At 41.1% G+C, this 21,061-nt stretch overlaps 1 protein-coding gene across 8 annotated transcripts in view; it reads right to left on the bottom strand.

The window, feature by feature from the left end:
* Positions 1–939: 939 nt before the first annotated feature.
* Positions 940–21,061, bottom strand: part of TRANK1 (tetratricopeptide repeat and ankyrin repeat containing 1) — a 114,768-nt gene continuing 94,646 nt past the window's right edge. For 7 of the 8 annotated variants that reach the window (XM_043508803.1, XM_038388693.2, XM_043508804.1 and 4 more), the window contains 6 exons: positions 17,083–17,186; positions 16,792–16,924; positions 15,107–15,252; positions 7,073–10,140; positions 3,770–3,871; positions 940–2,233 (listed from right to left, as the gene is read on the bottom strand). In XM_043508803.1, the coding sequence (XP_043364738.1) occupies positions 2,124–2,233; positions 3,770–3,871; positions 7,073–10,140; positions 15,107–15,252; positions 16,792–16,924; positions 17,083–17,186 (3,663 nt within the window). In that variant the 3' untranslated portion in view covers positions 940–2,123. Of the gene's footprint in view, positions 2,234–2,269; positions 3,395–3,769; positions 3,872–7,072; positions 10,141–15,106; positions 15,253–16,791; positions 16,925–17,082; positions 17,187–21,061 lie in introns of those variants that run through there. The other variant, XM_043508801.1, reaches the window with a different exon arrangement.

Genomic DNA, 21,061 nt, shown 5'->3' with positions numbered 1-21,061 from the left:
GAATATAAGCTTTAAAATGTTAATATTCCTGTTTGTTTGGCAGGGATGGGGGAACTAAGAAGAAAACAAAAAACACCTTTTGGTTACTAGCTGTGCACTTGCACTAACCAGATTTACAGCCCTGGAAGCTAAAGAAAGAGCACACAGGGTATGGGCAATGACAGATTTTCTCCCAACTCCACCGCTACGGCACCTTCACCTGGATGTACCATGCTTAGAACAGAGCAAGTTTTCATGGCCCAAGTTGCCAACTGTGATAGTGTCTGATGGGATGTAGACACCACCTGGGAAAAATCAAAATGAGACCGATCCACTCATTTCATAGAGCACGTTGAAAATGCCATTGGATAATAAATTTTTCTTCTTGTGATGGATGGGTGGTTGGTACTTGACAGATGGCTATTATTGCTTCCCATATTGTACAGGTCCACACTGATGTTTTCATTTTAGCAATGCAATGCATCCAATTTCCAAAACAATGGGACCAGGGGCCCAGAGGAAAATGCGTAGGTAGCTACTAAGGTGGGTGATGGGAAAAAATAGAGGGACAACTGTACCAGGGCCCGCAAGGTCAGTGCCCACCCCGCAAAAAACTCTAATGTCTCTGTAAACAAAGTGAAATGGGAGAGGGTTCATGAATGCATCAGGGCCCCAAATTTCTCTTGACGGGTTTGGTAACTACTAAAACAATTTGATATATGAAAACAAAATAACTACCTTTTCAAAACTAAATATCTCAGACACATAGTAACACATTCATTAAAAATACAAAAACATCCTAAAAATATAATGGAGATGTGACCTGCCAGAAACTCCAGTGGTGGTGAGCACCACTACACATTCTGCATGTCAGCCCAAATTTCGCAGCTCTTTTGCATGTGAGCAGTCCTATATGGCCCTTGCACAGCAATTTAAAAAAAATGAGACAACATCAGGCTATAACATCAATCTTGTTGGCTTTATAAAATGTACTACATGTAAAGATTTTTTTTTTGGCAAGTCAAACCTATAAAATAAGTAAAATGTATAAACAATCTTTAACTTTAAAGAATCATCATATGTTTTTGATATGTACAGAGCATAATCAAACCAAGAACAAATAGAAAAAAAGACTTCTTGTCCATATCTAACTAGAGATGTATACAATGGTGATAGCACACACACAAATGTGTTTAGAACTCTCTGTACTTACCATTCCCGACTCTGGAATTAATAGAAGAGATATTGCAAGTTTCCCCAAGAAGATAAGTTCCTCCAAACATGGGAGCACTCAGTGGCTGGCTAGTTCACAATGGCTATTTGAAACCATGTCCTCCAGGGACAAATGGTCTTTGACAGTCCAAAAAAAGATATTAAAATCTTCTGGGGGGTGGGGAGGGGGGGGAAATCAGAAATAATCTTCCTCCCCATGAGTGTTCCAGCTCAGCAGGATGGCAAGGATGCAAATTAAAAGCAGGAAAAGGAATAGGTGGGGAAACACCCCTGGAGTAGAGGCAGAAAAGTGCTATTCTTTCCACTGGCTCATTTCAAATTTGTAAGGCTATGTCTACACTAGCACTTTTGTCGGTTTAATTTATGTCGTTCAGGAATGTAAAAAAACCCACCCCTCTGAGCAACGCAAGTTACACTGACAGAAACGCCAGTACAGACAGCTGTATGTCGGTGAGAGATACTCTCCCACCAACATAGCTACTGCTGCTCATTGGCAGTGGTTTAATTATGCTGACAGGAGAGCTCTCGCCCATCAGCATAGAGCAGCTACATGAGCGATTTTACAGTTGCATCGGTGCCACTGTAAGCTTGCTAGTGTAGACATGACCTAAGTTACATGCTGGCGTTTGTCACTTTTGAGTTGCCCATTTGGTTCTGCCTGAAGTTTGTCCTGTCGCAGTTTAATTTTTAAAACAATACATAAATTTATAAAATAACTACAAGCAGATAGGTCACTGTTCCCCCACAAAGGATTAAAAACAATCACAAGTAAAAATCTTTGCTGGTATTTTTCACATTTTCCCCCTTGCTGTCCCTATCCCATTATATTTTATCTTTTAAAGCCTTTAACAATTTTATTCCTAAATTACAGTGGTTCAGGGTGGAAAGCCAACTGCATACTTTTCAAATTATTATTTTCTACGTTTTCCCTTTTTTCTTGAAGACTTCTTAGGGAATAGTTCTTCAAAGGCTGCCATTTCATCCTCTCCTTCATTTTCAAAGTCTTTATCATCTGCAAAACCTATTTAAAAAAAACAAATTGTTCAAAAGGATATAAGATTGAAACTTTCTTTTCCTAAAGGCATGACAAAAAAAAAAAAACACACTATGGCCATTTCCTATTCAGGCCCCAATTCAACAAAGCACTTAAGCACAAGGTGGTACGGAACTGGTGCTTAAGACCAGCTGACTTCAATAAGACATAAGCATGTACTAATGTGTGTTGCTGAATAAGGATGAATTGGTGAACCAATCTTATAATAAAAAAAATTTACAACCAAATAAATAAAATCAAGTCTAATGAAATACCACTATTAAAGCTAAATATGGAGGGGGAGGCAGTTTCTGTGAAAACTATCCTAGCAGCAATAGTTTCTTAACAGATTCCTCTTGCATATTTACATTTTATGATAGCAAAATTAAGAACAAAAGCATCGTAACCTAAGTGTTAAAATAATCACCTTTCTTGAGTAGACTCATTAGTTTCAACCAATGAACCAGTCACAAGTCATTTTTTTTGTATGAACATTACAGTCTCTGTTGCTTTGCTATACCTCTTGCACTGAAGACTTAATTTTATTACTGATCATGACTTCTTTTTAATAAAGTTTTTATGTGAACAGAAGAGCATGTCTTAATGGCTAATCTGTGTGTCAAAGTACTTATTTCTCCCTTGGATTCCTCCTGCTAATGGTGGAATTCAGGACCCGATTCTGCTACCCCTGGAGTCAGTAAGCATTTCCCCATTGACTTCAAAAGAGAGCAGGAGTAAGGCTTTAATGCTGTTTATAGAACTAAGAGCTCACTCATACTATGTTTTAATTATCTCTTTCTTTGTATTGTCAGAGGATAACATGATATGCAATTGTGATCAAAATCAATGGTCTAAAACCACAGCTTCAGATTAGAAAAACATGAGATTCAGGAAGCTTTATTACTGGATATTGCCTTCTTTCTCAACATAAATTATTATTGCCCTAATCCAACACTTAGGTACATGCTTAATTTTAAGCACCAAAGTACTCCCAAGGAAGTTAGTAGAACTACTTCCATGATTAACGTTAAGCTTATGCTTAAGTGTTGTGATGGATTAAGGTACATATGCAAATCATGATGTCTTATAGAAAGAATATTTTACATGTAGGGATCTTTTTGTTTTCCTTTGACTTGTCTTTCTTCTGTCCTGTACCCAGATGAAAACAGAACATGTAAAAAAAAAAAAAAAGGTTAATCACTCCTATTAGAAACCACGGACCTAAGAACTTGGGGTTTTACAGATATCAGTCCAAAAAACATACCGATGCTGTAAAGTTCTGAGAAACAAATCTCCTAGTCTTTGGTGAAGAAGGTTCCATTTCCCTTCTTTTTCACAGTTATTTGTTATATTCTGAACAGTGCATCTGACCCACCACTACCTGCATACACAGCCTACTCAGTCCTCTTTGGCTATGCAATAATGGTCATGGCCTTGATAAAACCTAGAAGGTGAGTATCTTCAAATTAAAATATAACCACAAATTTCTGTGGATATGGAGACTTGCATAATTTGATGACATACCTTCCTCCTTTACCATATGTGACTCAGTGTTCTTCAGCCACTTATGAGCATCACCAAGATTAACGGATAAATTGCTAACAGGCTTGGCCATTATTTCTTCAGCTGAAATACATAAATTGTTAAAAGATCATGCTTATTATCTGAGGGCTGGATAGTGACTTGGAGAGGTGGATAGTGACTAAAGGAAAGGTGTTATAGGGCTATGTTGCACTGAAAACTCTAGGAAGGATTTTGTCTAAATAAAGAAGAATTCTTTCTGGGAACTTCCGGAAGTGCATGCTGTAGAGGAGAGATACCACCATGGAAGAGGATAGAGCATGCACTCCTCTCTGCATCAATCAAGTCTTCCAGACAGAGGGGGAGGGTCACAGCCACACCCTCCCCCTGTCCCTTTTAGAAAGGCCATGTACAGCCTGAACTCCCCATCAACATTATGGCCAGCTCTGCGCAGGGTGCAAACGAGAAGGATTCCTTGAATTCCCTCCTCAATCCCCTAAAACTCTACAGGTTCAGGCACAATACACTACAAATGTATTGTTGCACTTGTTTAATGAACTGTAATATTACAGACTTAACAAAAACACTTTCAAAGAAAAAAAAAACAAAAACTTCAGATGCAAAATATAAACTTGTTTGTAAAGTTTCCTCTAGGATAGAAAAACAAAGACAACAGGTACTGAGATCTTGCAGCTAAATCTAGCATTAACAATTAGGTATGTGAATAATTAGTATTATAATAATAATCAGGATTTTTCACTGAACAGAAGTACTCTAGTTGGCAGATGACTTTAGACAAATAACCGATGACAGCTGTTTCTTTGGGAACAGTAGCAAACCTGTGTTGACTTCAGTGGAGCTATGCTTACTTACACTAGCTGACGATGTGGCCTACTACTTAATTATGTTAAAAACAGAAGTCAAAACATGTCAGGGTCCATTAACTAACCAAGACTTGAAATAAAGGACTCCCAAATTAAAGTGAAATCTTCAGCTTTTCTCTGGTTCTGTATGATGCTTTCCCACAGGGGAAAAATGTTTTGACATCGGTCAGCCAAAATCTGCAGCAATGAGAGACGTTTGTATTTCTAGTGCACATAGCAATACATCTCTCTGCTACTGTGAAGATTGTGCATATTAATTTTATTTTATATTTGTTTATTTTATTATCTAGTAAGTGTAAAAAAACTCAGTGAAATTTGAGTATGGTTTGTTCTAGATAAAAAAAATCAGCAACTCTCTCCAATGTAAGGTGACAGAGAGGCAAGCCCACAGCATGTGTAATAAACTGACTTTATGCACTTTACATCTTTGTATGTGTTGTCGGTAGCTACTGGTGAAGTGCTCTGCTCTGGTTCGATGATGATAACTGTTGGCTGCGTGCGTGTTCCCCCTGTATGCTGCCCCAGCTCTGCGCAGAGAGCTGACACCGCATAACCCAAGAGAACCCCCAAAGACCACAGACTCTAGTAAGGTACGAAGGCACCCGGCCAGGTTTATTGCCAAACGAAGCACAGCAATAGTTCCCTATAGACTCTACAGGACATACTACGAATGTGTGTCCCCTGGCAATGGACTCAGCTCAGTCAGTAGCGGGACACTCCACTGCCCCCTAGGCTGGACAAAGATATGCGCTCCGGGACCTATTTTTACACAGTTGCAGGACAGATTACTCATCCCTACTGACGTATCGTGGTACAGCCCCTTGACTCCCCCTTTGATCATGTTGGTTCAAACAAACAGATCTGTCCATCATGCTGTCCTTTTGACCCCGTCTTAGGGATGCACCTGGCTGTTCCTTGTTATCTCTGTGAAGTGTCCTCGTATTGGGATGTCCAGGTGCCATCTTGCCACACGTTCCTCTTATTACTACTTATATCATTAGCGCGTGCTTTCTAGGAGCCCTTTTCTTGCCAAGTTCTGCCATTAGGACCTGCCTCTGGCTCACAGCCCAGCTTTGCTTAGCAATGCCTGGAAGTACTTTGGTTCAGGCTTTAGGCCTCAGACCAGGCCTCTAATCCAAGGGTTTATGTTTCAGGGCCTCTTACTACAGCCTGTATATAGAAATTTTCCAAATCGTATAACATTCCTGTGAGAGGAGTAACATAAGACTTATTAACACACTGGTGAAAACAGGCTTATGACAGCCTTGCAAAATTCTATTCATCACAGCAAATAGCGTTTTTTTGATGGGTGAGTGAAATATCGTTTGTTTTTTCATTATAAGTCACCTTAGACAAGTGGATGTTATGCCATGGTTGATGAACTGTCATGACACTTTTGAAGGCTGATCTAAAGTTAATGGCATGGTTTTGGTTTAAGGTGCTAGTTTTTTCCTAGGAGCAGTTAGTCCATTCTATTCTGTTCCTAGATCATCCACTCACTCATTACTATTTTTTTCTTTGCCAGAGACAGTACAAAACATCAAATATATGGTAAACAAATATGAAATAATATTTGTAACATATTTATTTCCTAAGATATAAAACTTAATGCAACTCCTGTTCAGTCACTGTTAGCATTGCTTTTTTGCCTTGTCCATACTGAGGATCTTTAGTAATGCTCCAAACATTGGTCTAGCATCAGTGTAGCTAGCACTTTGGGGGTGCAAGTGTAGACTAACTGCAGGTATTCTTACTCAATGCACAGTCTAACCTCGACACTACCCTAACACCAGTGCTCCCATCTTGCTAGCACTGTGGAGCTGCTATACCAAGAGCTGAAGAATTCCTAAAACTTCTCAGTATAGACATAACCTTAGAGGTGTTTGTAGGAGTACGCTTCAGACAAGTTAGAAACTGCCACAGAAGCATGACAGCAGCACCTGATCATGTATCTAAAATACTAAAAAAGACTTTAACAAAGAGCTGAACTTGAGACCCTATTAGACGACTCATTTTATGTGCTGATTGTGTTCATTAAATATAAAATTTAAATAAATAAAATATGAATGTCAATAGCATCCTTAATTTTAACTCATTTCATTTGGCAAAAACTGAGAGGCAGTGTAGATCTTTCTTTACAAGCAGACTTTAAAAATATGAACCTGATTCTCCATTCACTTGCACTAGAATAAAATCAGGAGTACTTCCACTGAAAATCAAAATAAGTAAAAGGAGAAATCAGGGCCTATATTACTGCTGCACAAAAATATGTACAGACTCCCATACATAGCTCATATTGTTCAACAACACATTTTCCTCAGTTGTGTGTCACATCATTTAAGTGTTGGAGGAACCTAAAATACGAGACCTACAAGCAATGATGACATGGCATCATAGGCAACACAACAAAAAGAAGTCTTACCATCAGCCCAAGCCTTTCTCTTATAGATGTCCTCTACTATATCAGAAATCTTCTTTATGTTCTCTTGAATTTTTCTTTGCACCACATTGGAATGTTCTTTAAATATCAAGTGACTTGTGATCCAGGTATTTTGTTCAATTGTGTCCACTACATCCAACCCTTCACGTAATTTTGGATCCACATTTCTTTTGAAAAATTCAAAATAATTCTGGTAGGCAGTGTATTTATTTCTGTGCTCATCCAGGTGTCTGTGCTTTACATAAGTCTCACTCGCCACAACAGTTTCACTCCTTTCTATGTTCTCCTTTTCTCCTGGATCAGTCTCTGTTGGTGTCACAGCTTCAGAAGTTTCTCTCTCAAAGTCTTCTTTCTGGATAAAGTAGTTTTCAGGACCCTGAATAAATTTGACTCCACAGAGGTCACATTGTGTTCGGTCGATATCTGCTTTTTTAAAGATTCCTGATACCAATTCTTTCATTTCCCTCCCAATGGGATCTGTTTTTGAACACGAGTTCCTCCTCCATTTTATGCAATAATAGGCTAAAAGAAACAAACGCCACAATTTCCGCTTAGCATGAGCTTTCTGCTGTTGTTTCTGCTGCTTTATGGATGCTATGGCTCTTAGGGGATCCTCTCTCTCTTCTACATAGAGATCCCTTTCGAGTTCCGTTTCTGGCTCCTCAAAATATTCCAAAGGATCCAAATACGATTCAAATCTGTCTAGGTTTACTTGCTCATAAAAGATGCCCCGTATACTTGCTCCTTTGGCATACGTAGTGTCCCACTTCCAGTGGCAGTCAGCTAAGTACTCCTCATCTCGTTCAATCAGCAGCTCCTGCAGGCTTTCTGCTATTTTCCTCATATCTACAGCGTCATTCACGTGTTCCACAATCTTAACCAATCTTTCAGGCACTTTGGATGGACAATCTTTTTTCATATTTATCAACTTTGACTTGATTTCAGGAAAGTGTTCATGTAAAAGGGATTTACACCTAGGACTAAGCACTTGATCAGAATTCACTAACATCACTAAGCATAGCACCATTGTACGCTCTGCTTCCCCTGACGTAATACAATCAGGATCCCCGAAAGCATCAAGAAGAACATTGAAATTACTGTTTTTAGCGCCGCACAAAACTTTTGCAACATAAAGGAGATGAAATTTGAACTCCTTCACAGCCTCATTTGTGTCCTTTGGTTTGTACTCCTGTATAATGGAAAACATGTCTCTAATCTCTTTCTTCTGGTCTTTTTTTCTGAACAAGAACTCCCAGTAATGAAAGAGAGCGATGTAACTTTTCGGAAGACACAGGGTAATGTTCTTGCAGAGGCGCATCAGCACAGCACAACAGAGAATATACTGGAATTCCAGCAACATCACTGTATTTCCTATACTAGGAATCAGAGGTTCAATGCATTTCTTAACCAGGACATTCATAAAACGGAAAAACATCCATTTACAGTCTTCTGGGTTTCTGTAAACATAGAGCCGCTCTAGCGAATTTTCAAGAAGTCGAATGAAACACAAGTGTGTGTTTTCTGCATTTCCAGAATACTTATCAGGTATCAACATGCCATATCTGCCATCTACCCCCTTGGGTCTTCCTCCTCTGACTCTTTCCTTCTTTTCACATTTTTTAGCTTCTAATAACTTCAGTTCTTTGTTATAATCATCTTCCTCCTTAGCAAGGAGCTTCTCAAATTCTTCAGGATAACTGGAAGACAAGATGAAAACTTGCATTGCCCTGAGCCACAAGTCGGTTGATTCTCTTCTGTTTATGGCATTTTCACTTTTAAACTGAAATATGATGTACTCCTTCAACACCATCCTACAGGATTTAGAAAACTGATGGAGTCCCAAGATATCTTTGCATGCCTTTGGGTTTTCAGACACCACTCTCAGATGGAAATGTTTTGGGAAAACAAAATCTAAAAGGGATTTGCAGAATATATATTTATCCGCAGTCAAAATTTCATCAATGTCATTAAATTCATGCAACAGCTCTTTTGGGAATACTCTCTTGGCCTGTAACAACAGTCCATTTATTGCTGCCAGATGCATTTTACACTGAAGTATAGACTTTGCCTCATGACGTAACAAAGGTCTATGGAAATCTTTGCAGGTTTTATCCTCACACTTCAAGCCAGCAATGAACTTCATGCAAATATCAGGGTAACTCTGCTCAATTATACTGCCTGTAATTGAACACAGCCTGCTTAAGAAGTGCTTATTCAGTGCAGACTTTATCTCTTCCATGCCTACAAAGAAGTGATCTTTAGTTTTCTTCTCTTTCAGAATAGGATTATCTGGCAAGAACTGAAGAATATGTCCAGCTTCATTTTGAGACACCTGGCAAACATTGCCATCTATTGGCAAAATCCCAAAATAATCAAAACATGACTTGACCATTTCTTTCTGAGCATTGGTGGTTGCTTTTTGGAGAGCTCTGAACAGATTTAGAAGGGCCTCTAAACCACAAGGTGCCAGAAAAAAGATGCCCTGGCTTTTTGGTTCACAGTGGGTTGATTCAAAGAGAGCTTCCACCACACCAGCACAATGATTCAAAGGCAAGAACTTGTAGAAGGCCTCTTCAAGCTTTCTAAAATCTTTCTTTAGAACTCCCTGCAGAAAAGTTGCCTCAGCAATGCTGGATTTTTGATTTGTTTGCTTACAAAGCTCTAAGGCTTCTTCCAGGATGGTGTCTCTGTTTTCCAATTCGGAACAGCCAGTTATGCTGAAACGGACTGCAGCAAGCAGACACGATGCTCGAAATTCCTTTTTGGTAGTGAGCTTGGCTGCTTCCAATGCAAACCCATGCTGTTTCATCAGCATAGCAGCCTCTTCCTCTCGACCCTCCCTCCTCAACAAGTCTGCTGCTTGGGCCAAGCATTTGCGTGATTTCAAGAATACAAGCTGGTCCTCGGTGTCAAGTCTGGAGAGGGCTGCCATCATTTCCTTGGTTTTGTTTTCACGCAAGTATTTTGCAGCCGCTTCCAAATAAAACTGGTTTGCAGAGTATGAGAGTTTGGAAACTGGTTGTCTTTTCGTCCTTAGTATCTCTTCATATCTGGAATAAAGATACATCAATGGCATGTTACTACCATATATAAATAAAAGAGACAGACAATCTAGCATTTTTTAAAAGATCACACAATGTCGAGCAAGGTAATAACTCTGTGCCAGTCAGGTCCTCTCCAGGGGCACTTCAAATATTGTGCATAATGATGAGAGGTCTCAGAGATATGAAAAATTATCACAGTACTTTAAAAGATCTACAAATCATTTCATTACAATTTAAAGCTGTCTGAATTAAGACCACTAAAATTTCAATCAGGAATCAGATTAGAAGTTCAGAATGTCAGTGGGTCTTGCTACATATTACTTTAAAATGATGATGAAAGTGAGATTAAAATCATTCAAAACACAGCGGTATGAACTCCTATTAAGATACATATGATAATTATGAATCTGCTACATGAACAGTGGAATTTTGAGACTAAGACCCTCATATTATCAAATATTCTTCAGGGGTCAAACTTGGTAAATCCAAACAAAAACTTACATCAATCACTGATCACCTTATGATTAAACAGAATACATGTGCGCCATAGTACGGTACATAAATCTTTCTCCCATTTGTTGCTTCTGAGTGGCAGATCAAGGTACCTTTTTCAACATTAGTTCTGACATTCAGCTAGTGGTCAATTATTGTTATATAATGTCAATAAATTAATAAACTTGTTTCATAGCCAAACTTCAATCTTGCAGTTGTCTTCTCAAGCCCACTCACCAAGGGCAAAGTAATGTTTTTTTGTCAGGTGAGTAAGTCATCATTAGCTTTTCATTATCATTTTTTTATTGGTAAGAGTGAAGGAGTAGATTTTGTGCCTGGGATGGTAAATTTGCATAAATGATTTTGCAAGGTTGATTTCAAATAAAGCATCAGATGTTAAAAATAATTTTAAGAATTCCAATTTTGAATCAAACTATTTCTATACATTTGGTAGATGCTATTCTTTAAAAAAAACAACAACAACAACAAGAAAACTTCCCAAGTACAGTGGTAATAAGAGTTATTTTCCAAATCACCACATTATATAACAAGATTTCATGCTGTGTCATACAGAATATGAACATTTACTATGCTGTTGGAGGAACATATATACTTTACTGTGAAGTTTTAAATTGTTGAATTAAACTGTGGAAGCTCCTTCACTGGAGGATTTCAAAAGGAGGCTGGATAGCCATCTTGGATGGTTTAGACAACAAATCCTGCATCTTGATAGGGGGCTAAACTTGATGATCCTTGAGGTCCCTTCTATCCCTATGGTTCTAGGTGGGGCTGGCAGCACAGCCTATTATTAAGGTCCATCACTAGCACGTTTTAGATGGGATTTTTTCTAAAAGATATGCTCTAATAACTATTTTGGGGGAGTTCTATGGCCTGTGTTATATAGGAGGTCAGACTAAGTAATCTCAATAGTACCTTCTGGCCTTGCTATCTATGTATCCATGAAGGTTGCCCAATACTTCCCATCGTAAGACTCCGTTTTCAGTTGCTCATAATTCTGCCAAACTTTAATCATTTGGGCTGAAATTTTTCATGCTGGGTATCTGATTCAGGTTGAATTTTATTTGACAATTTCAGCCAAAAAGGTTTAATCATTTCCAAGAGCAAAGCTGAGGAAAAATATGTTTTGTCCATGCTAAAACATCCCGAAAAACTTTTTTTTTTTTTTTTTAAAAGGTCTAGTGTCCCCACCATCGGTGTTTCCTTTAATTTTTTACATCCATGTGCGGAATTAATTTTGTTACGTGCACCAATATGGAGATGATATGTGGCGGGGGTGGGACCAAGGGGTTCAGAATGTGGGAGGAAGCTCAGGTCTGGGGTGGATGAGGGCTCTGGCTGGAGGTGAAGGCTCTCAGGTGGGGCTGGGAATGAGAGGTTCGGGGTACAGGAAGGGGCTCAAACTGGGGCATAGGGTTGGGTGCAGGTGGAGGTGAAGGCTCTGGGTGCAAGCTGGCCTAGAGGACTCCCCCCAGTCCTCTCTCACCGCAGCAGCTTGAGGCTGGGGGAGAGGCACCTCTCCTAAGCCATGGCAGCTCTGGCAGATCTGGGCTGGGTCAGGCCGAGATAGGGGTGCCTCTCCCCAGCTGCAGCAGCTACAGCTGGCCCAGGCCAGGGGAAGGAGGCCTCTCCCTGGAACGGCAGCTCTGGCTGGGCGGGTTGACTCTCCGCGGCCACAGCAGCTCCGGTTCTCCCTACCTGCATGGCCCTTGATAGCCCACTGTGCAGCCATGCAGCTTAGAGGGAACTGAGCCCCACCGTATTTTTGAGCAGTGACTTAAAATTTGGTAGGGGATGAGCCTTTTGCTGTCCCTGTGAAAATCCGTTAAATTTGGCCAAGATATGAACCTGTTGTGAAAAGTTATAAACCAAGTTATGAAAAATCGCAGTTCAGACATGCATAGAGGATTTCATCAAGTTTAGCTGCTAAATTCCCCAAAGATTCTATCCGCATTGGGCATTCTCCTGCCCAGGGCTGAGCAGGACTCCCCCTGCAATTGCAGCCCTCGGCTCTGTCAGCTTGGGCCAGGGCACCTAAACTGACAGCAGATAACCCATCTTCCCTGAGCTCTCAATAACTCCTCCTGCTCGGCTCAGGCAACATGGAAGAGAAAACTGCCTTACTCAGATGCACAGGGAATAAGAACTGGACCTGCCGAGGAGTGGGTGGTAGGGACAAGGTCCCTGGTAAAGGGGAGAGCCTAATCTAGGGGTTGGGAGGTGGGGCTGTGACAGGTTGGACAAAGAGACTGGGAGCTGGGAAGAGAAATGGTAAAAAAAAAAAAAAAAAAAGGACTCTGAGCCAGCAGGTGTGTGTGGGGTAGGGGTGAGGAAAGACTGATCAAATAAGGAGCCCGGGGGAGTGAGGGAGAACACTGGGACTGGCTGAGGAAACAGACTGGGAATGAGAACCAGTGGGGTGAGGAGAGGTGAAGAGGAGTCAGATCTGTTGAGGAGCTGGGGAAAGAGGTGGGATCTGAAATAAGAAGGAGACCAGAGAGAGAGTTTGGGAGTGGGAGCCAGTGGAGATGGGTAAGTAGAAGCCAAGGTGGTGGAGAGAGACAGACTGGATGAGGGGAACTGGATCGGCAAGGAGACGAGGAGTTGTGGGAAGCTGGGACTGGTAATATGAAGGGGAGAGACTAGAAGTTGCTTGGCAAGGAGATGGGGACCGGGATGAGAAGGCGATTGGGCATGGCTTGATGAAAAGAATGTGACCATGACGACAGGCAGGGGTGGGGAAAAGACAGGACTGTGACAAGGACAGGTTAGAGGGATGGGACAGGAAGGTCTGTGCCAAGTAGAGCATACTCCCCTCCAGAGCCTTCATACATCTCACCATTCCTCTGCTATCAGCAAATATCTGTGAAATCCATCAGCAAAGTGCTCCCTTTCTCTCTAGTCTTTATAGAGGATAACAATCTCCTATGCCTATCAGTTACTCCGTTAGCTCAACAGACAGAAGTCTGTGTGGAGGATCCAAAGCTTCTACGTCGTATCAATATGATGCCACATGATAGAATTTGTTTTTTCAGTTTGCTTTAAAAAAAAAACCCTAGAAAATTGAACACAAAAACCTATGTTAAAATTATGTCATCAATATTGCAAAGTCAAGCACTAAAAGTAAGGAAAAGCAAGAATTAAGCTTGCCTGTGAAAGCTTAATTTGGCACTCAATAACATGACTGTAAATTATGTTTTCCACAAGACCCCTATGTCATTAAATGCACAGTCCTGCTCTGGGAATTAATCAGGGTTGTATAGTGAAGGAGGCTGTTGTCTTTAGGACCCCCGATTCATATCTTGTAAATCTAGAATGTGTGTAGTGAATGACGCAAGAGATTGCAGGAAGAGAAAGGATGATCCTATGGTTGAATCTACCCTGGAGAATTGGATTTTTTCCCTGCCTCAGCTAAACCGTTTCTACATGATGCTAGCAAGTCACTTAAACCAAACTTCAGATGTGGTAGCTGTGTGCTCCTTTTTTTCTGGGTGCCTGACTTGAGACCCTGGTGTCTGACTTGCAGAAGTGCTAAGAGAACTCACAGCAGCAATTGAAGTCTTTGGGAGTTGGGCTTTGAACACATGAAGTGCGACAGAATGATAAATACTCTGAAAAATAAAGGTCCAAATCATCTCAGATTTGGAACTCAAAACGAATGGATGCTTTTGATCGTAATCTCCGTGCCTCAGTTTCCCATCTGTAAAAATGGGGAAAATACCACTTCCTGGTCTCACAGGAATGTTGTGAAGATAAATTCCTTAATATTTCTGATGCACTCGGACGTTTAGAGAGAGATGAGCAGCACAAAAAATCCCATGAAGAAATTAATTCTGTCTTCAGAGCAGAGTTTGAATTGTGTGCCGTAAAAAAGGCCTAGACATTGAGGAGAAAACAAAACACTGAATTTTCTCATTAAGGCTATGTCTACACAGGGATAAGAAACCTGCAACTGACCCGGTCAGCTGACTTGGACTCACAGGGCTCGCTCTCTCCGGGGCTGAAAAATTGCTGTGTAGAAATTCAGGCTCAGGCTGCAGCCCACATTCTGGGACCCTGCAAGAGTGGAGGATCTTTTATCCCTGTTTAGACATACCCATTGTGAGCAATCTATCATAATGCATACCCACAAGGGGCCAAATTAAGGTTAATGAATCTGTTGTTTTCTTGAATCTTTCTGAGATATCTGTCTTAGGAATCTAGTTGAGGAGACCAGTCCAGATGGAGAACTGAAGACTTGACATGGCTGACATTAAGGGAGTGAAATAAGTTCTGGGAAAAAAATCAAGTTCTCTCTCACAGTTCAAGCTGGTGGGAGTTCTCATAAACCAAATGAATTTAATCTTGATGCAAAAGTAATGTCACCAACTAAAACCCTTGTCAAAATCTGTGGAGAACCTACTTTAATAAGCTCAAGGAAGAAAATACTTTTTCCTCTGCGGCATCCTCTTTACGAACATACCTTTCAACCAAAATGGCTGCTTCCTCATACAGTTCCTCATGGCAACACATCTTAAGCGCAAGATCAAACTCCTGGATTTGTTCATAACATCTGGATGCATCTCGGTAGCACTGGCTTCTTTTATAGAAATACGCAGCATCTTTTATCTGCACCGTAATAATTCTTATTAATATTGCAGTCTTCTAAATATTTGAAGAATTCCAATAGAAAAACCATGGTATTTTTATCCATACAAGGGAGAGAGAAATGGATGGAGCCAGTTCCTATGACCTTCTATTAATAATCATTCCCATCCAGATAATATTGTTAAAGTAGATTTATGTTTGTAAATATAAATGTATTAATTTAAAATCATAATCATTAGAATGGTGAATTGTTTTAAAAATTCAAAAACATTTTAAAGTCAAGAAATTGGAAATTAAGGTAAAAATATACATACATACATACATACACACACACACACACACACACACTAGAACTGGATTTTCAGAAGTGCTCTGCATTGGCCAAACTCAGTGGTGGGCACCCTGCAGTCCCTCAGGGTAATCTGATTGTGGGCTGAGACACATTTTGCTGACGTTGACTGTCTGCAGGCACGGCCCCCCGCAGCTCCCATGGGCTGTGGTTCGCCATTTCCAGCCAACGGGAGCTGCAGGAAGCAGCGGCCAGCACGTCCCTGCGGCCCACCGCTTCCCACAGCTCCCATTGGCCTGTTCCCATTGGGAACAGCGAACCGGAGCCACTGGGAGCTGTGGGGAGCCGGGCCTGCGGACAGTCAACGCCAGTGAAACATCTCAAGGCCTGCAGATTACCCTGATAGGCCAGTGGTGGGCAACCTGCAGCCTAACTGCTCCTACAGAAGTCAATGGAAATTTTATCATTGACTGCAATAGGAGCAAAGTTAGGCTAATGCTAAGTGTGTTTGAAAACTCTTATTTTGAACCACAATTTTTTTTTTAAATTACTGGAGATATTGGAGTTGCAATCTGGTTTATATTTGGGGTGCATTATTCCATCACACAATTTGAGTTGTTTCTGCACTTTTTTAACAAATGGATGATTATAGAGTTCAGAGGAAATGGTTTAAATCGTAAAATTATAATCATTTGTATAACTCTGCATTATTAATAGATTGTTATTCACGTTAGACCAGTTCAGGCAGAAATTGTCCACTTGGCACATAAACTGCTGAAGCCAGCATCACCTGAATAGTTATATCGAGAAATAATTTCAGTCTTAGTCAACTATCAAACAAAAATAATTTTTCCTCCTTTCCCCACCCACTTGACTGTATGGAGATAAAGGTTTCCAAGCTAGAAACACCAACAAAGGCAAAGCAAGAATGATTACTATTTGTCGTTGTGAGGAACAGTAAAGAAACCTAATCTATTAATGCAGAGTCCCTGCTATTGCCTCTTCCCTCCTTTTTCTCTTCTGTGATATATGTTGCTCTTGGACATACAATCCACATGAAAAACACAGTATTTTACTTATGACTCTACCAGTATGCGGTGGAAGAACATCTATCTAATCTCACCAATACTAAAATGAGGTAAAGAATACAAATTTTAAAGTGTCCTGTCTAGGACCATGATGTTTAAAATACCTAAACAGATGTAAAAACCCCATAATAAGACAGACTCTGTTAAACATTGGGTTGGGGAGCAGGAAGAGGATTTTAGTACCTTGCCTAATTTTTCACATAGTTCTGCACAAAGCTGAAATTCTTTTGTGTAAATCAGACATTTCAGGGATAGTTTTGGCTCTCCACATTCCAAATAGGTCTTAGCCAGGTACATATAGTCCATCTGTTTTTCCCTATTTAAAACAAAAAAGGTCACATATACACAACCAATTCAATTTTACATTATTTTTCACAAGTCTGATATACCAGCAGTTCCATCAACAAGAACACTTTGTTCCCTATATTTTTCAAGAAACACTACTAATAAATTCAGTTACATTTCAGCACTTACTTGGGGCTGCTTTTCTTTGACTGCACATTAAGTACAGCATCGTGCGCTAAGGCCAGTTTTTCCTTCTCAATTGCGCCTCCTTTTTGGTAACATTTGGCTGCCACCTGAAATTAGATAAATTATATGCACATATATGTATGCATGCATGCATCCCTTAAAGCTTATTACACATTCATACAATTTTCTTGGTGAAACAACCTCTTTCCCTAAACAAGTGTCACATTTCATTTTACAGTGACATCAAGGGAAACATTAAGAACAGCAAAGCACCTGGAGGAAGGGGAGGGACAGCATTTGAGTACATTTTTAATATAAAGTCAAGCTTCAAAATGCGTTCACGCAGAATTTTAACTAGGAATGTTTTTACAATTAACCTGAAAGCAGGGAAAGAAGCATTTCTGGTGGATTGGCAACACAAATAATACATTCCTATTAGATCAGGCTCTAAAGGGTTAATTGATATGTCACAGGGAACTAGCCCCATTAAAGGAAGTCAGTAAATCCTTCCTTGCATATTTCCCTGCATCATCATGGGCCCTGGGCTAAACTCAGATGTTCAGTATTCACTACCATATAGTTAAAAAATATTCAACACATGAAGTAACGGATTTTTCAAAACAAACATGGGCAATATGCACTGCCTGAGATTAGAAGCTGGTTCTCCAATGTTTAAACTATGCACAAAGCAATTCATACAAAGTTAGGGAGGTATTGCCTAAAAAGCACTTATTCAGTTAGATAACTGTAGGATGAAAAAAGATCTGTTCAACCTAGAGCAAAATCACATAACAGGGACTATTTGTTTACATACACTGTTAATATACCAGTACTGTCCTATGACAACAACAACAACAGGGGACTTTGAGGGAGAGCCCCTGCTGAAGGAGGAGTGAGCACTAATTCTTGGCATGAGTGGGCAAGCCTGTCTTTTTTTTTTTCAGTTTGCTTAAAATTTACAGTGGTGGTCTGTTGGTGACTATCTGTTGGGGACTGTGAGAGAGTGTGCTAGTTGAATGACTAGTTCTGCCCTTTGAACTTTGATCATCCTTGTGATCACCATTCCAGTTTGTTAACAAGGGGAAAGGCTGACTTAGGAGAGAAGGGCTTAATTGCCAGATGCTAAGTGACCAAGGGGAGCTAGCCAACAGGGGCAGCAACAGAAGAGTCGAGAGGGAGCTTGTAGGAGGGAGATAAATCAAATCAGCATGTCTTGGAAAGGCTGCATCACCAATGCTTCTGGCTCCTCCACCTGCACCTGTGTCCAGACAGAGAACCCAACCATGGATATCTCTACCCAGGTCTTGGTATGGATTTGCAGAGACTGTGACCTGCATTTCCCCCTCACAGAAAGCCATGCTGGGAAGACCATCCAGCGTGAAAAGATGTCTACTGGTAGAATCTCCCAGGAAGCATATGGGAGAGCCACAGGAGGAGGTGGCTAGGCTGAGGAGCACGTGTGCACAGGAGGAAGATCTCTGCGATGAAGGAAGTAACTGGCTGGAGAGGACTGCAGTACTATCACCAGGAAAGGAGGAAACAGCTCCTTCACAGGGAGGAACCTGGCTGCTGGTTACTTCTAGCAGCAGGCAGGGCTCCAGCCCTGCTCCCAACCTACTATTCATAGAGATTTAAATAAATGGTATGCTGCCCTGGCAACAAGGGATGAGGAATCTCCCCCAGACCATTGGGGGAGGAGGAGAAGCCATGAGTTTCCAAGGCTGGGAGGATCATGGCCACCACTCCCAAGAGGAAACCGAGGGTGATGATGGTTGGTGACTCCCTTCTAAGAAGGATGGAGGCATCAGACTACCTGTACCTATCAATAAATCGGGGGACAGAGTGAGGGCACTGGTTTCAGCAGACGTTACTGAGCATACTCACTACAAGCCAAGCAGCAACTTGGGGGGGACATGCCCCTGCACGCATTGCCTCTAGGAGGCATCAACCTGTTGGCCTGACCTGGCATCCTGGGAGGTGTCAGAGTGCCTCAGCTGGAGATGCTTGTCAAAAGGGGGAGGATGATTATAAAAAGTAAAAGATAATCAACCCAAGGCACCCCGCCTCCCCACTCTCTCTCTGTCCATCAATTCGCTGCACCAGAGGGAACAAAGGAAGCAGCCATTCAGAAGAAGTTTGGCCAGTAAGACTGTTGAGAGCATGTGGTGAGAAAAAACTTAAATTATGTTAATATTCAGTGTAAAGTTAAGCGTAAGTTCTGTTTTATCTTCATTTTTCTTGTAACTATTTCTGACTTTTATGTCTCAATACATGTATTCACTTAAAATTTCTCTCTTTGTAGTTAATAATCCTGTTTTGTTGTTTTATCTCATTCAGTTTGTTTGAACTGAAGTGTTTGGGAAACTCCATTTGTTGTAACAAGGTGTGGTGCACATCATTTCTATTAATGAAATGATGGACTTTATATAAGCTTGTATTGTCCAGGAGAGGGCTGGGCAGTACAGGGCATACCTTTCAGGAGGGGAAAAAAAAAAATCTGTGACTGGGACTGTGGTGGGGTAATCCTGCAGTATAACCCCGCTGCTCAAAGCCTAGGTGTGACTGGCAGGCTGCAGGTGCACACAGACATGGCTGGGAGTGACTTGCATGTTGGAGGGTGTTTGTGAGCAGTCCAAACTGGAAGCTACAGCAGCAAAGCAGTGTAAAAAGCACCTGAGATTAAAGGGCAGGGGTGACAGCTACTCACTACTCTGGACTGTATGAGTATGTTACAGTGATATAACTCAACTTTTGTAAGGCTTTTGATACAGTCACACATGCCCTTCTCAAACAACCTGGAAAAAATGTGGCCTAAATGAACCTACTAAAAGGTGGGTGCACAACTACATTCTGAGTACACTTTTCCAACCAATTATCAGTGGTTCACAACTGAGTTGGAAGGGCGTATTTAGTGGGGTCCCGCAGGAATCTGTTCCGGGGCCAGTTCTATTCAACATGTTCATAAACGATTTGGATAACGGCAGAGAGAGTTCACTTATAAAGTTTGAGGATGATACCAAGGTAGGAGGGGTAGCAAGTGCTTTGGAGGACAAGATCATTTTGAATTTTAATCTTGACAACCTGGAGAAATGGTCTGAAATAAACAGGAGGAAATTCAATAAAGATAAATGCGAAGTACTATACTTAGAAAGGAATAATCAGTCGCACAAATACCAAATGGGAATACTGCAGAATTTGGCCTGGAGTGTTACAGTGGATCACAAACCAAATGAGTCAACAATGTAATACTGATGCAAAAAAGTACACATCATTGGGGGGACGTATTAGCAGGAGTATTGTGAGCAAGACAGGAGAAGCAATTCTTCCACTCTACTCAGCACTGGTAAGTAAGGCTATGATTCTCATGGGTATTTTTAGTAAAAATCATGGACAGGTCATGGGCAAAAACCAAAAATTCATGGAAGCCTGCAACCTGTCCGTATTTTTACTAAAAATACTTGGGGGGACGGGACACAAAGAGCTTTGCCAGGGCTTGTAGCTGCTCCAGCCCTGCTGCTGCTCCTGCAGGGGCTGACTAGTGCTACTCCAGGCCCAGGGGGGCTGACCCAACCCCAGTTGCAGCTCCCGCACTGGGAATGGCTGACTGGCAGCCCCTGGGCTGGCTTCCAGTCAGCTATTCCGCAGCCCCCGGGCTGGCCACTGGTCAGCTGTTCTGACAGCCACTGCTTCAGTAGCCCCTGGGCTGAGAGCTGCTCCAGCCCTGTCCCAGAAGTACTCACGGAGGTCCCAGAAAGTCAGGGAATCTGTGATACAATTGTAGCCTTACTGATAAGGCCTCAACTAGAGATAGTGGTGTCCAGTTCTGGACACCACTTCAAGGAGGATATGGAGAAAGTCCAGAGGAGAGCAACAAAAATTATTAACGGTCTATAACCTACGAAGAGAGACTGAAAAAACCCTGTTTGTTTCGTCTGGAGAAAACAAAACTATGGGGGCACATGATAAAAGATTGTTATAAAGA

This window comes from Dermochelys coriacea, chromosome 2 (assembly GCF_009764565.3).
Source record: "Dermochelys coriacea isolate rDerCor1 chromosome 2, rDerCor1.pri.v4, whole genome shotgun sequence".
Classification (NCBI taxonomy): domain Eukaryota; kingdom Metazoa; phylum Chordata; order Testudines; family Dermochelyidae; genus Dermochelys; species Dermochelys coriacea.
The sequence above is the reverse complement of the archived record's forward strand: the minus strand, read 5'-3'. Positions and strand labels throughout refer to the sequence as shown.